We start from the raw sequence: 16,653 nt of genomic DNA, 5'->3' as shown, positions 1-16,653 counted from the left end.
TACTAACATGGATGTTGGTTGAGCCAGCTATGAATTGCACAAGTTTATCTTTACCTTGATAGTAGTGAACCCAAATGGTAACCCGTTGCCTCCAAGGTTCTGTAAATCACATAGAATTGATACAGGGCACATTCGGTTCCTGTAGGCAATGGGCTGACAGAAAGCCTCAGAAGTACCCTTGAGAATATTAAAATGACTATTTGGTTTCATAAAAGATGTGTTCTTTGGGGGTCGATTCACCAATACTAAACAAGTAAATGATTATCAAATTCATCAAAGGTTATCAAGACTGGTAGGTTTTAATACAGATCAACTCGTCATGACTGCATACAGAGTCTACCAAATGGCTTGAGTAAAAATATTCTTGGGGTATATTTAATACAAATCTAACCCTAGAAATTCAATTTATTTTCTTTTATCATTTTTTTAAAGCAAATGATGGTCTATCTCCATTCTCTGAGAAGCATTCATGTGTAGATATGTAGATTACAATGTGTGGGTTTTAGTAGAATGACTATCTCATCATCAAGTACATTTTTTTTCGCATACTAGTTTAGTCGCTCTTTTCCTTTTCTGATCTCTCTATCAATGTGGATGTGATTCAGTTTTATGCTCACAATCCAATAAAATCTTGCCTTCTAGATTTTGAAGAAAATATTCCAGTGATGAGTGGTTAATTATTTATTTAGTATCTTTGTATTTTGTGATTGATTAAGTGGGCAGTACAGGGCCCGGTGACATAGAGCTTAGCAATTGATCGTTAGCCTGCTTTTAAGATTGATTATACACAATAGTCAATGTGATCAATCATTGATATCAGCCACATGATCAAATGCTAAGGTTTGTGATACAGAAACCTGGTGGGTGTTTCATAAAGCTGTTCGTAAGATACAAATGACTTTACGCACAACTGGTGATCCTTTCTTGTGGTATGTGATATCCCTATATAATTGATTTATGACGTAAGAACATGTCCAGTCGGGCGTAAAGTTGTGCATAACTTTACAAACAGCTTTATGAAACACCCACCTGGTGTGGGAAGGTTGAAAATAATCAACTAGCATAACATAAAATTGCATCTAAAGTGAATGTAAATGAAGAACATTTTTAAGTTTCACTTAGGTCACAACATGAAAATGAAATGATACATATAGATAATTTAATCCCCATCAAATGTATGTTTAATAGAATACCCATTTCTTAAACACGTGGACACATGAACCAGTATAAATATAAAATCATCTTACTCATCATCAAAGAAATGAAATATAACAAGCACATATCCAGTATTTTATTCATTCAATCACATTGATATTCTTTACAAATTTAGAAACAGGGTAATAAAATCCAATTCATGAATTAAAGAAAATACAATGAGGATGTCTTTAAAAAGTACAGAATATGAAAAGGATTGATATTAAGGAGAAATAAGTATCAATCAATGGTCTTAAAAACTAACTGGTTTCGTCAGTTCCTGTTGATGTAACTACCGGAGGGTATCATAAAGATTTAAACAATGAACTAGAGAAAGATAAGGGATGTGTATATGCATGAGAAACATGTAAATCAATCAATGATATATATACACATACAAGCTGAATGCATCCAAAGTTCACAAGTTTGATCGGATATGGAGTCCACCAATATAATGTTTCTATCAAGAGATGGCGCTATGTCCACGGTGTTTGACCACAAGAGTTACATAGCCCTTCACACTTGTATCAACGACGATGCTGACGCGAATTTTATATTAAGGAGAAGATGGAATAGATGGAGAAAGATAAATATTGCTTACAATGGTGATAGTAAGAAAATGAAAGAGTTGAAAACCCTTCAATCTCTATCACATATAGTGATTAGGCGTATATCCACTCCATTAACATACACATAAAAACTAAAGGGCAATTCCATAAAATATGCACGTCCGACCCCCTATTTGTAGGACTTGAATGAACTTTGTTCGTACTTGTTCTTTTGACAAACTGTAATGCTCTCAAAATGACCAGGACGTGGTCAGTCTATGAAAGAAAATAAAACTTCAGAAAAAATGGGGGTCGGACGTACAAAAGGATGACTATTTTATGGAATTGCCCTAAAGAATATAGCTAAAATAGAGTCATCTGAAGTAAAATAATGTAATGTTTTTGTTCGTGAAGTTTGTCCAGAATATTGGTAAAAGAGAAGTTCTAGTAAATGGGATCAAGTACATACATTTTTATTGAAGAAAGGAAATGCATACATGAACGTACGTGAGTATCTGATGAGTTATAAGTTAAATAATTATTTTTTTCAACAACAGGAATGAACAATAATATAAAAATGAATTCGTTGTACATCCAAGCTATAATAAAGCAGTTATATTAAAATATGGATTTCAGGAAACTTAAATACAATATGCAATGGTGCGAGATTTCGCATGAGGTGATGCTCTATTCAACGAGGCCTTAGCCGAGTTGAACAGAGCGTGTCTTTCTTTCACCGAATAAAATACTTGCACATTACGATACAAAAATGTGATAAAGCGTTTTGCGGTAAAAAAATCAAATATCCTGAACATAATTTATAAACCTCAAAAATAAGCGTAAATAAATCGGCTACGTAAATGATTTCTTGACCTATATTAAAATTTTTTAAAAGTATTTTTGGTCTATATAACTCAATCAAAGTCAGTAGCGTAGTAAGCAAAAAAAAGGGGGGGGGTGGAGAGTGGACATGGCCTATGGGGCAAAATTTATTTTGAGAAATATCCTTTTAATATATAAATCTATTATTTAGGATAGATTTTGACCGCAGAAACAGTATCACATTTCATACCCTTTCCTTTCATATTGATCCCTTTAATTTTGTCCTTGTTTTTTTTCTCAGTCATAAAAACTTTTGGGGTCCATACGTGCCCCCCGAAAATGTACGCCAACGAACCTATTTGCTTTCTCACTCACCTTATCATTCAAAACCAATCAAAGAACAATCGCCCGAGTCTGATGATTTATATTTACAATATTTACATTTATTTACATATCAGGCATTATTATCGACATATTATTCTAGCCCAAACAACAAAATAGTTTTCTCCACCATTTCCGACCCCTCCTATGTTCATCACTTTTGACTGATGAATCCAGATCTGTTTGAAAATCATTTACCCATTCCTTCTTTTCTAGTCCATTCTGCTTCTTATCCATCCCCTTCGGATTCCACATCTCCCTTTTTACTTCATTTTCCATCACCTCCTCTTGCTCATCTAAATCCAGCTTCTCCCGACGTACCCCTCTCTCCTGCTCAACTTGCTGCTCCCCTTCTACCTCCTGCTGGTGATACTCTCCTTCTACCTCCTCCTGCTGGTGGTACTCCCCTTCTACCTCCTCCTGCTGGTGGTACTCCCCTTCTACCTCCTCCTGCTGGTGGTACTCCCCTTCTACCTCCTCCTGCTGGTGGTACTCCCCTTCTACCACCTCCTGCTGGTGGTACTCCCCTTCTACCTCCTCCTGCTGGTGGTACTCCCCTTCTACCTCCTCCTGCTGGTGGTACTCCCCTTCTACCTCCTCCTGCTGGTGGTACTCCCCTTCTACCTCCTCCTGCTGGTGGTACTCCCCTTCTACCTCCTCCTGCTGGTGGTACTCCCCTTCTACCTCCTCCTGCTGGTGGTACTCCCCTTCTACATTCTGACCTGCATCTTGATCATCTTCCTCCATCTGCTCCTCTTCTAACTCTTCCTTCTGTTCCTCAACGTTCACCTGGACATTCATCTCCTCCACAGAAACATCAACCTTAAGTTGCTGCTGATCTTCCGTGTCTACCTTCTCTTTCTTTTGTTCATCAGCATTTCCCTGCTCCTGTTCCCGCTTCTCCTCAACGTCCTCAACCTTTTCCGTCTGCAGCTCTTCAATGCTTCCCACTTCTTTCCACTGCCCCTCTTCAATATTGTATCCTTGCTTCTCTTCGCGCTGCCCCTCCTTATCTTTCTGCTCCTCCCCCTCTTCCCTCTGCTGCACCTCAATGCTATAGTCCAGCCCCTTTTCCGGCTGCCCCTCAACGAAATCTTTCTCCTTCTTTTCCATCTGCCCCTCTTCAACATCTTCCTGAATCTCTTCTTGATGCTCCTCCTCAATATCAGCCTGCTCTTTCTTCTCTTCCTTTTGCTGCTCCTCAATGCAGCCATCGTACTCCTGTGCTCCCTGCCCTTCCTCATCATCCATCTGCTCCTCTTTTTGATGCTCCTCAATATCTTCCCGCCCCTCCTCTTCCTTCTGCTGCCCCTGTTCTTTCTGATCGCTCCCCTCCTCAATATATTCCTCCTTCATTTCCTCCAGCTCCTCAACCCCATTTTCTATCTTCTCTTCCTCCTCCTGCTCCTCACTTTCCTGCTCTTCAGCCATGCCCTCTTCCACCTTCTTCTCTTCTACTGGTCCGAGAATGTAATCCAATATGCCATTGACTGATCTAACCAGAAGGTCACTGAAGAATGCACCGAAATCAAAGGCCAGTGGGTCCGAGAGTTGTTCTTGATAAGGTATAACAACTCGTTCACCTGCAAAAATAAATAAATAGGACAATATTATTGTTAAAACCAAACTCCTGTGGAACCAACATAATGTGTGAAAAAAATGAGAAGCAGACTTGGGTCCTGTTGTATTGGAAATAAGTGAATCGCGATGTAAATTACGAATGAAAGTATCCTAAATTATAATGAGGTTTTTTTTAATCATAGTAAATCAAGAGATGATGTAATAAAGTTGAATATCAATTGTATTAATAAAGCAATTACCGTTGTCGCTCATTATGCAAATGTGATAGTCGAAGATTCCGAAAAATAATGTGCAACCAAAGAATTAGCCACAATATCGATATCATAAATGATATATAAGACAATGTTAATTTCGAAATCAATAAATAAACTTGGTAACTATAATGATATGCGCACCAATTCACATTTCATTACGTCACAGTAAAGAAGACAACTACGTCGCGCGCTATGAAACAAATATCAGTAGCATCGTCATAATAGGAAGATCATGGGTTCGATATTAGCAGGGGAGTGTTTCAAGGGCCAGGCGGTAGGGCCTGGAAACGATGTTTTGATGGGGGTGCTAAAGTAAGTTTGACGAGCGAAAAAAAGGGTTTACACTACAAAATGAAGGTCATTTGGGATTCAAGGAATTTGACAAGCAAAAAAAAAGTTTTGTTTGGTCATTTTCAATACATTCCTGTCTTTTTACCAGACAGGCGCCCGACTATAATATTATATGATCCCATAAGAGTTGTATCATTATTATTATTGTTATTATTATCATCATCATTATTATTGTTATCATCAGTGGCGTACCGTGGGTCATGGCATTGGGGGGGGGCACCAGCAAAAAATTTGAGTCACTACGTGAGCGCGCCAAGCGCACCCAGTTGCTGGGTATACTTACCTATTACAGACATTTTAAGGACAGTGCCATCAAACGGTAATGTCTCTCACTGGTCAAATAATGCGAGCGCGGAGCGCGAGCTTAATTTTTTTTATATTCAGACCTAAAAAGGACATTGTAATCAATCGTTTGTAATCATGATACGTACTTGTTTGGCTGAATAATGTGAGCGCGAAGCGCGAGCTGATTTTTTTTGTAAATAATGACCCCCAAATAGGAAGATTTTAAGGACTATATTTTAGGAATCCATTAAGATTATACACATCTCACCGTAGTAATCTAATGGAGTGCCAATAAGCGCTTGCTTATTTTGTTAGAATTGCATCTAAACATGCACATAAAGCACTTGTAATCATGATTAACATACCCATCTCACTAATCAAATCTTGCGAGCGCGTAGTGCGAGCTGAAAATTTAGGAAATTCAGAACTGATCAAAGAGGGGCATTTTAAGGCTTGATTCTAGGAATTCATGGAGAGCATACATATTTCACCAATCCACTACTGCGAACGTGAGCACGGACAGGAAATGTTTTATATTAAGACCTTAAAATGAGGCAATCACTATAAGTAGTCATGAAAAGAAGCATACTATTTTACATAAAACAATAATATTAAACTCGAAGTGCGAGGAAATATATTTGGCAGTTTGGTGTATGTTGACTTGCAAACGGGAGGTTTTAGTATAGCATGATTATATTTCTCGGTAAACAGACAATGCAAGCACCAGGAACAATGAAGACATAGGCCCTGAGCAAATTATGTCTCATAAAGTTATGAAAACAATGTTTCTTATGTAATATAACATAACATAACTATGATATAATATAACATTATAATGAACAATAATGTCTTCTTTCCCACTACGTTTCTCTTCCTTTCTCCCTCTTTTTCTCCTTTCCCCCGTTTTTTTTTGGTCAGCCGATGGGGGGGGGGGGCACGTGCCCCCCATGCCCCCGTAGTTACGCCACTAGTTATCATCATCATCCTCATCATTATTATTATCATTATTATTAAAGTAGTAGTAGTAGTACTACTACTACTACTAGTAAAGAAGAATATAACAAGCAACACTATCATGTTAATTATTCTATTCCCCATTACTATATTATAGGGAGGATGGTGAATTTCATTTATTCATTTGAGTGATACATCATAATAACATTTATAATTATTATCGGGAGGGGAGGGGGGGGGGGGGTACGCGTGGCCCCAAGCCCCTCCCGATGTGTACCTTCCGCGGCCATTAATTAAATGTCTTAATTTACCTTTTTGCCTTTCAAGTTATACCATTGCAAACAGGTTCATAGAGGTCATAGAATTTCTTTTTAGCTGAACTATTTTTACAACTGAATTATTTTTTTGTCTGAAACTATTTAGCTAGAAACAGAAGACATTGGCCTTTTTTATGTAGGCGAGAATATTTTGGTAAGAAATTTCTTATCACCTAAAAAAGTAGTAAGCCTAACAATCAGGAATATTTCGTGCCAAATTAAAGAAGAAAGAACGTTTGCTAATTAAAGCATCTTTTGTAAAAGTACATTACAAATTTTTTAGCTGAAATTGCCCACACCGTCCACACGGCGTCTATTATGCTTCGAACGCTCCTTCTTCTTTTTTTTCCCGTTTACAGCCGGTTTTGCAGATACCGTAGACCATTTTTACCGTTTCCAATTGCCTCAGGTTTTGTCACCAGAAACAGTCCCAAAATAGTAAGTTTGCATGCCAGTTATATTTATTTGACGATGATTTATAGTTCGAATAATACTTATTTCATATCTATCATGTTAAATTGTTTACCATGAGATAAGAAAATACCTTTTAAAACCAATATTTTTAGACTCGTTAAGTTAGACTTAAAAATTACAAAAAATTCAATAGATGGGACAACACAGCCAGTACTCAGTAGGATGTGGGTTTATTCAAGCAAGATGGACGCTTATTATTAAGGCAAGCCCTTCACATTACACTTAATTTCATTAAAAAAACTGGGACTCGTACTCTTGAGAAACAAAATGTTAGGGAATGGAATGGGCATAATGAGATGGAGATACTGAGAAAGAACAATTTATAGTAGGCCTAGTTATGAAAGACATTGAATTTGAAAGGCATGAAAGGACACAATGATGAAGGAAGGAGGAGAGGTGGCGTTACGTACCGTAGCTGCGTAGCGGGTACATACTAGTACCCGTAGTATACATGTACCGAGTATACCTCTAGCCTATAGCCGTAACACAGCTGGCGTTGTTGTTTTAGCTTATACAGCGCGTATCAGACATTAGTGAATATTTGGATGGTTGAGTTGGCAGAAAGAGTTAAAGGGCCCAGCCACTTAGAAATCATGGGGAATTGAATCAATATGAAATTTGCAAACAGCTAGTTGACTTGCATAATATAATCCGTCCGTCATGAGCGCCCGTCAGACTAATGCGATAAAAGTTCGTACAGCATGAATTTGACCGAACTTTTGATGGTTATTTACTTTGGATCAACGCAGTTCCAGTTTCCAACGATCCCAATTCCTAGACTCAGCATATCTCTAGATCGCTAAACTAAAATAAATAACCTCTGTGAAGTTACATGTTTCACTTCTGTAGGTTAGTCCATTAACTAATTGCTCTCCTATAGACCCCAGAGACATGCCGCCGTCTATTACATAACACCCCAAGGCATGCGGCAGAGTGAAAAACTTGAATCCCTTCTCTGTTCTGAGATCAGCCTTGATTTCCCCATGATTTGTCAATTAAAGGTCACTTTAATTTCTGAGCGTACTTCATTCTTCATATTTGCTTTGAAGCAGTAGAATATTTTACTCAATTCATTGGGGGGGTTCTTATTTTTATTTGGCAACCAGTCAATTTGACTATTTTCGCCAAAGTATATATTATATTACATTATTAACGTTTGTTTTCTTAAAATTGAAAAAAGTAAAATTCAAATATTTATTTATTTTTCCTTTCTTTTTTCTTTTTCTTTTCTATGTTTTTTTCTATCATTTCTTCTTTTTTTTTATTTATTAGGATATCTACTAGGATTTAAGTCGAGTAGGTGTGTCTCACAAATTAAAACCAGGGCTATTCCTAAAAATATGCTATATAGGCCTACTAGTATGCAAGCAGGATGGAGATGACAGAGAAAGATATTAGGAAAATCACAGCTCCAATCCTACACCTGTACCGGAGTATGGGGATACGTCTGTCCCGTTGATGTGAACATCAATGTCAGTGAAGTCTCGATCTTTCCCGGAGACAAGACGCCTTTAAATCCTACCTACTTTGGAAGACAAGCCCTTGTAGGATGGAATGTGACTTTGGATGAATTTGGGAAAGAAAAAAAAATCTATATATCAACGTGCATACTTTTCATCATTTAAATATAAGCAAACCGTAAGGCAATCATCTGAAGGCTATACATGTTTGGTTAGTCATGACCACATAAAGATGTAATTGCAAAATAAACATTATTTGGCTATAATGTGATTAAAAGTAATCAAGAGCAGTCTAACTTGTACATAAAACGTTTTCTTTTTTTATCTGTTTTCTTCTGTCTCAATACTTCCTCCACTTTTCTCCTTCTCTCTTGTATTTTTTTTTTCGTGAGTTTGAATAACCCGCGCAAAAAGCTTGGCATATGATTATTGGCAAAACAAAACAAAGAGCTCAAATTTTTAACTGTTCCTCGAATAGCTGGGTAACTGATGAACTGGATCGACATTAATCTAGATGAACTAGATCGACATTATGTTGTTGTTGTTGTTTAGCTCATACGGCACGTGTCATTCAGTAGTGAATATTTGCGCCAGCATTATTTGCGGTAATTTTATTTATAAATTTTTCTGTACTTAAATCAATTCAGTAAGTCAGGTAAGGCGCTGCATTATTCGCGCAATTTTGGAGATTCACAACAGACTTTCATCACAAATCACTTAACCACTTCAGATGTATTTTCTGGCCAAGCCCGGATCGGTACATTGATCAGGTGTCTCAGCTACTGCATGATGCGCATGCGTAGCCTTACGCCCCCCCAATACCAGTCAAGGCTGTGTGATGTCTGTTGACGAAATGATCTCCTTCAACGGAGTTTCGAAATTCAAAGTTAATACAAATGGTTATGGTTAGGAATAGGTTCGAGACAAAACAAACGTTCTGAGTCTTGTGCAGTTATCGTGCATTGGGTTAATTTTCACATCTCATAGTTTGTTCAATATATCAAATATTTACAAATTAATAAGATTATACGGAAGACATATATGTAATGCATTCATATCTAACACATTCATATCTAACACATTCATATCTAACACATTCATATCTAACATGTATATAATTATTATTATTTTTTTTTTCCAACATGGGTTTATAAGACTCAACAAACATTAATATTCATATATGAATGGAACTTATACAACGTTCAATTATTTCAATTAACAATTTGTTTAAAATGACTAGAATATACTATGTGAATCTTTGGGTCCTTCTTACGAAGGATACCAAAGCTTTTTGATGCGAGTACTCTGCTGAATTGAGAAGTCTCTTTATATCCAATTCGCTTTCATTTATTTCAAGTAAGAGCCTTTCCCTTTCTTGTGAGTATTCTGGACATTTTGTGAGATAGTGGAGAGTTGTTTCCGGCACAGCACAGAATGAGCATAGACCTGTTTCATGGTTGTTGACAAGCCGTCTATTCTCGTTAAGATCAATATTGTTCATTCGGAGACAATGTAAAATAGATGTGCTATATCTCTGGTTTAGAACACATTTGAAAGTTTTTGAAACTGATTTTTTAATGTCCTTCAAAGGGGATAATGTTTCATCCCATTTTTTGCCATATTTGTGTAAAGTACGTTTTAAGAATGCAGTTTGATTCATGCTTACTAATTTTGTTATTTACATCAATTTGGCTGTGCCGTAAACCTTGTTTGGCTGCGATATCCACCACCTCATTGTTCCTGATATCACAATGACCTGGGATCCATTCAAAATACACTGTTATTCCTTTATTATACAATTGTGTATACATTAACAAAATTTCATTCACAAAGTTAGTTTCTTTTTTAGTTTTGATTGCCTCTAGTGCGCTGAGTGAATCACAAAATACGACCGCTCCTGTATAAAGGCCAGGTAATTGGTTCAACCAATTTAATGCTAGTATAATCGCTGCAAGCTCTGATCTATAAGACGATGTATTATCTTGGCGTCTCAATGAATGTATATATTTGTAATAGGGTACGTGAAATGCTGCTGCTTTTCCTGTTTCAGGAGACTTCGAACCATCAGTGAAGATTTGTAAGAAGTTATATCACTTCTTGTGTATTAATTCAAGACTTGTTTGTTTCTGGAATGTTAAATTGTCACTTTTTGATATATAATCGGATATCTCCATGGATATTATTGGTGACCGGTAATGCCAATAAGGTATAAAAGTATACGAGTACATATATTCAATTTCATATTGGAGAGGCTGGGGTAATTTCGATATTCTTTCCCCGAACGGCTTCCTCGTGTTCTTGTCCAAGTAAAACTGAAACTGCCAACAGTCTTGAAGATCTTGTTTAAATGGATGATCTGGTATACTATCTATGCGTTTCTTGAGTCTTACGCTCAGCATTTCACGTCGTATATCTAGGGGCATTTCTCCAACTTCTACTTGAAGAGTTCGAAGGGAAGTGCCCCTTTTTGCTCTCGCGCATATGGCGAGTGCCTGATATTGGCAGGAGTTAAGAATATTTTTAACATTTGTGGTTGCAGAGTCATAAGCCTCACATGAATAATCCATGAGTGACCGAATAATTGCCGGTATACGTGGAGTAGTTCTCCAACATTACCACAGAAATTGGCATAAGATGAGCATTTCAAAATGTTAATTCTCTTTTTACATCTTTGAACTACTTCATGTATGTGTGGGGTCTCCATGTTAGCCTAGAGTTGAAAATAGTACCAAGATATTTGTACTCCTTCCTTGGCGTTAGGAGGTTGTCCCCCAAATATATCTCGAGACATGGATCATATCGAGGGGAATGAGAAAAAAGTACGGGAACCGTCTTTTCACAAGAAATTATTCCCCAAGAGAGAAACCAATCATGAAGTATATTTAGATATTCCTGGATTTCTTTGGTACCCTCTCTTATATCATTGGCAGATTTCCATATTACACAATCATCGGCATAAAGGAGATTATGGATGGTTGGTGAAATTGGAATATCGTGCACCATAATATTAAACAATTCAGGACTTAGGCTACTGCCTTGAGGAATTCCATTATTGGTTTCCATAATGTCAGAAAGATGATCCCCTACTCGAACTTGAATAGTGCGATGTGTCAATAGATTTTTTAAGAAAAGTAGAATGTTTCCTGTAAGACCTAATTTACTTAATTTGACTAGGAGTCCCTTTGTCCATAGGGAGTCAAATGCTTTCTTTATGTGTATAAAGACTGCTACTGTTTTAACACCAGTTTTCAAATTCTTTTGAATTTCATTCTCAAGATGAACAATGTTATCAATTGTTCCTCGACCTTTGCGGAATCCATTCTGTATAGGAGATAGTAAAACATGTTTTTCAAGGTACATTTGAAGTCGTTTTTTTACCATACTTTCCATAATTTTGATGAAACAAGACATGAGTGCAATGGGTCGATAAGAATCTGTTTTGGATGGATTTTTGTCATGCTTTAACATGGGAATAAGTATGGAGTGCTAGCATGGCACTGGTATTGTACCTGTTTCCCAGATCCTATTTATAACATATAACATCATATGTTTAAGGGACTCCGGCAGGTGCTCGTACACTTGATAACCTATTCCATCTTCTCCTGGAGTTGAGGGTTTTATTTTTATCTATCTTATTCTAGCTTTCAGCTACCAGTAATTATTTTTTGTGTGTGATATTCTTGTACATGCAGGTCTATTGATCAAGAAGTATTATCTTCTTAAAAAAAAAATATGCTCTTAGAAAAAGGTGATATCTTTCAACAATCACCATTTTTGTCTCACCTGCGAAGCAAAGTGAGACTATAGGCGCCGCTTTTCCGACGGCGGCGGCGGCGTCAACATCAAATCTTAACCTGAGGTTAAGTTTTTGAAATGACATCATAACTTAGAAAGTATATGGACCTAGTTAATAAAACTTGGACATAAGGTTAATCAAGTATCAATGAACATCCTGCATGAGTTTCACGTCACATGACCAAGGTCAAAGGTCATTTAGGGTCAATGAACTTTGGACGAATTGGGGATATCTGTTGAATTCCCATCATAACTTTGAAAGTTTATGGATCTGATTCATGAAACTTGGACATAATAGTAATCAAGCATCACTGAACATTTTGTGCAAGTTTCAGGTCACATGATCAAGGTCAAAGGTCATTTAGGGTCAATGAACTTTGGCCGAATTGGGGATATCTGTTGAATTCCCATCATAACTTTGAAAGTTTATGGATCTGATTCATGAATCTTGGACATAATAGTAATCAAGCATCACTGAACATTTTGTGCAAGTTTCAGGTCTCATGATTAAGGTCAAAGGTCATTTAGGGTCAATGAACTTTGACCGAATCGGGGGTATCTGTTGAATTACCATCATAACTTTGAAAGTTTATTGGTCTAGTTCGTTAAACTTGGACATTAGAGTAACCAAGTATCACTGAACATCCTGTGCGTGTTTCAGGTCACATGTCCAAGGTCAAAGGTCAATGAACTTTAGCCGAATTGGGTGTATCTGTTGAATTACCATCATAACTTTGAAAGTTTATGGATCTGATTCATGAAACTTGTACATAAGAGTAATCAAGTATCACTGAACATCCTGTTCCAGTTTCAGGTCACATGATCAAGGTCAAAGGTCATGTAAGGTCAATGAACTTTGGCCATGTTGGGGTTTTTTGTTGAATAACCATCATATCTCTGTAAGTTTATTGGTCTATTTCATAAAAAGAGGACATAAGAGTAACCATGTATCACTGAACATCTTGTGCGAGTTAGAGTAGTATGCAAAGTCAGCACTGCTGCTATATTGAACCGCGTGATGCAGGTGAGACGGCCAGAGGCATTCCACTTGTTCACCTTAATTTTCTGCTTTGACACAAATTGATGTAATATCAAAGTTGGATTTTTCTTTAAGTGAATAATTGTGCTGAAAAATTTGTGGATATTGTTTGCACTATAGTCATGATTGCGCAATATTCACATGATAACACTAATATCAATACAGCAATATCATCATTGGACTCAGTATCATGTCCTAATATGTTTTTTTTCTATTAGTAAATTTGAGATCTATTGATAACTTGCAAGTTAGAATAAGTAACAATTTTTATCTCAATGCTCATGAAGTTTACCACTGTCATACTGAGTTCAAGAAATCACTGGCATAGACTACCACCCACCAAGCAGACTGCATACATGTAAGGTGGTTTCAAACCGCCTTGATCATGAGAATTTCCGTTAAATTACGAGAACACTTTTAGGCTAAAAACATACCCATTAATTATTCCTGCATTCACACTGCCCCGAAACATTCTCTTCGGGATAAGTTCCTGAAGTTACGAGCATGCGCAGTATAATCTGATAAGTGAGCGAAGCAAAATTCAAAATCACTAGCTCAGCAGCCACCCAAGGCACCCGTGCCCAAATACACACTAGGCTAAAAGTTCCCGTAAATTGCTTTCACATTGCCAGAATACCGGCGACCTTGGAAAAATCCTAGCAAAAGTTCTCGTAATTTTGACAAGTACCTACTATTTAGTGGGTATTTTCTTTCGGGGAGATTACGCGTAATTTGCTTTCACATTGCCAATAGTACCTGGTATTTTCTGATCAGGGTAAATTTCCTGATCAGAAAATACCTGAAACTGACAAACTTTGAGGCGGTCTGAAACCACCTGTAGAACACTTAAGGATTTCACTTTGCAGTGCAGACCACCTCCTGGTCTTGATTCAAACTGCAAGCTCTTTTCTCGAGAGGAAAAAGCGCTATCCACTTACTTGCCTCATGTCCAGTCTTCCTGGAGCAGTGCTTGGACCTGCTGCATCATGTTGAGGACCTTGATTTGCCTGTCTTTGTCATAAATGATCTTAACGAAAGTGATTTCCTTGTCTGTTCATCTATTATTGTCTTCCCTTCACAATACCTGCCCCTAAACTCTCCTCTTCCGGCTCCTCTTTGACATGTCACATGTCAGTTGGAGACTGAGATGGTACATATGCGGGCTGGAGTTGACAGAAACGCATCATATAGCAAAATCTCCAATGTCTTAAAAGAATACTTACTACAACAGCATTACCGAGAGATGACCTCTTAACCCACTCAAAATGTTCTCTCATAGCCGGACTCGGTGTACAGGAGGATTGGTAAGAAACAACATCACAATTCTTTTACTATTACCACTACTTAAACACGGCAATCTTGATCAGGTGCTCGAGCATTCAAGGAATTCCTTCAGAGCAGGTACACGTTTATTACCCCTGGATGGAGAGTGTCACATGTAGATAAATGCCTTGCCAAAGGACATGATTGTCATGTATTATCCATACCCTTGGTGTTACATATACATGTATATCTTCAGAAGTCACTGGAGCACATTGCTATGTTCTTTAGTCTGTGTGAATCATTCAAAGATCTAATTATTTCTATATTCTTATATGTATTTACAGAAAGTTTCATAAGAGCAGTTAGACCACTTCAGACATACCAGCTATGTCGAAGGCAGCAGTATGCAGCAACTGCGGCGGGAGCGACATCGACACTGACCAGGCTCGTGGTAATGCTGTATGCGTGTCCTGTGGAGCGGTCATTGAAGATAACTTCATCGTCTCGGAGGTAGGCTTTGCAGAGAACACGCTCGGAGGAACGTCTGTGATTGGGCAGTTTGTCTCGTCTGAAGGTGACTTGATATTGATTTTCTTCTCAATTAATTTAATTTATTCTACAAATGTGATATAAAAATAACAGTGATATAAAGTAATAATATGAATATACAACAGTAATAACAACACATTCAGAAGAGAACAAAATTGATGTAAAAGTATGTTTAAGAAGAAAGTAAATAAAATTACAAATGTAGAAGTAACTAATAAACGATTGATTGAGGACTTCCCTAATTTACAATAAAAATCATTTTTTTTTTTACCTTAAATTGCTTCTTTTTCAATTACAGTTTTTAGAGCGTATATCCTTATTGAAGGAAATGTATTAAACAAAACATCTTGTCTCTTTTCATTGTGTTATTTGCATATACCTACAGAACAATATTGTATTTAATAAGCAACCTATTGACTGTTTTTCAACTTCTCTTTTTCCAACAGGTGATAAGACCCATACGCTGGGAAATAACTTTCGACATGGCTTTGGTAAAGAATCTAGAACAGTTACACTTCAGCAAGGTAAACTTTAAAGCTAGCCATTATGTCTTATAATATTCATATGGAGTACAGAGTAAAACCAATGTACAGTCCGACCTCTCTTATCCGGCCTCCCCTTATCCGGATCTCTCTATTATCCGCACGCACACTTGCCAAGATTTAAAAAAAATTTAATCTAGTACCGGTACTTGACGAAATGAGATTTCAATCTAAACTCAATCCTATACGTAAACTCACTTTAATTACATATATAGTCACCCTACACCAAACATATTTTTCATGAAAATATCTCACCCAAATCACCAAAAGAACTTTAGGAATGATAATTTCCAGTAAATCAGGGTGCAGCGCAAACATTTCATCACGTTTCTCTTTTTGCTTCGCGGGAAAAACAACACATGTCTTGCTAGCTAACTTTAGGCCTCAATACGGACAGCGCCATCTATCATGTTTGAGCCTACAGTCAGTGTAACAATGGCTGACATTGCAAAGCTGCGATACCCGCCACGATGATCTCATTTTAAAACTTGGTTTCATCGAGTCATTCTTTTTCTTTCGAGGTATGCTCGATGTATACCTCAGTCATTTTAGCAGGTAAATTATCCAAGAGTTTTGGCCATCGATCGATTTAATTTCCATAAAAGCAATGCCTATAATTTGCACTGACTCTGCAGTGAATATTGTCTTTACCGTACGCCCACTACAATAGTGTAGCTACCGCCGGTGGCCTGGGGAGGCAGTCGGCAGCGCAGCTGCGTGTATTTAATATTGGGTCTCCCAGATCCGGATAAATCCCTTATCCGGATTGGTGCTGGTCCCAACGTGTCTGGATAAGAGAGGTTGGACTGTATAAACTTTATTGCAAAATGCCTCTTCAGTTAAT

General features: G+C 37.4%; 2 protein-coding genes across 2 annotated transcripts in view; one reads left to right on the top strand and one right to left on the bottom strand.

Moving 5' to 3' along the window:
- Positions 1-2,989: 2,989 nt before the first annotated feature.
- On the bottom strand, positions 2,990-5,427 carry LOC121418044 (trichohyalin-like). Its single transcript, XM_041611746.1, has 2 exons — positions 5,415-5,427; positions 2,990-4,528 (listed from the first exon to the last, which is right to left on the bottom strand). Exons 1-2 carry the CDS (start codon positions 5,425-5,427, stop codon positions 3,045-3,047), a joined length of 1,497 nt encoding a protein of 498 aa, XP_041467680.1. The 3' UTR covers positions 2,990-3,044.
- Positions 5,428-7,054: 1,627 nt separating this feature from the next.
- LOC121418043 (transcription factor IIIB 90 kDa subunit-like) overlaps positions 7,055-16,653 on the top strand; it is a 55,388-nt gene continuing 45,789 nt past the window's right edge. Inside the window, exons 1-3 of the mRNA XM_041611744.1 lie at positions 7,055-7,125; positions 15,063-15,292; positions 15,714-15,791. Of these exons, the coding sequence (XP_041467678.1) occupies positions 15,106-15,292; positions 15,714-15,791 (265 nt within the window). The 5' untranslated portion in view covers positions 7,055-7,125; positions 15,063-15,105. The remainder of the gene's footprint in view (positions 7,126-15,062; positions 15,293-15,713; positions 15,792-16,653) is intronic.

Source organism: Lytechinus variegatus, chromosome 7, assembly GCF_018143015.1.
Source record: "Lytechinus variegatus isolate NC3 chromosome 7, Lvar_3.0, whole genome shotgun sequence".
Lineage (NCBI taxonomy): Eukaryota > Metazoa > Echinodermata > Echinoidea > Temnopleuroida > Toxopneustidae > Lytechinus > Lytechinus variegatus.
The sequence above is the reverse complement of the archived record's forward strand: the minus strand, read 5'-3'. Positions and strand labels throughout refer to the sequence as shown.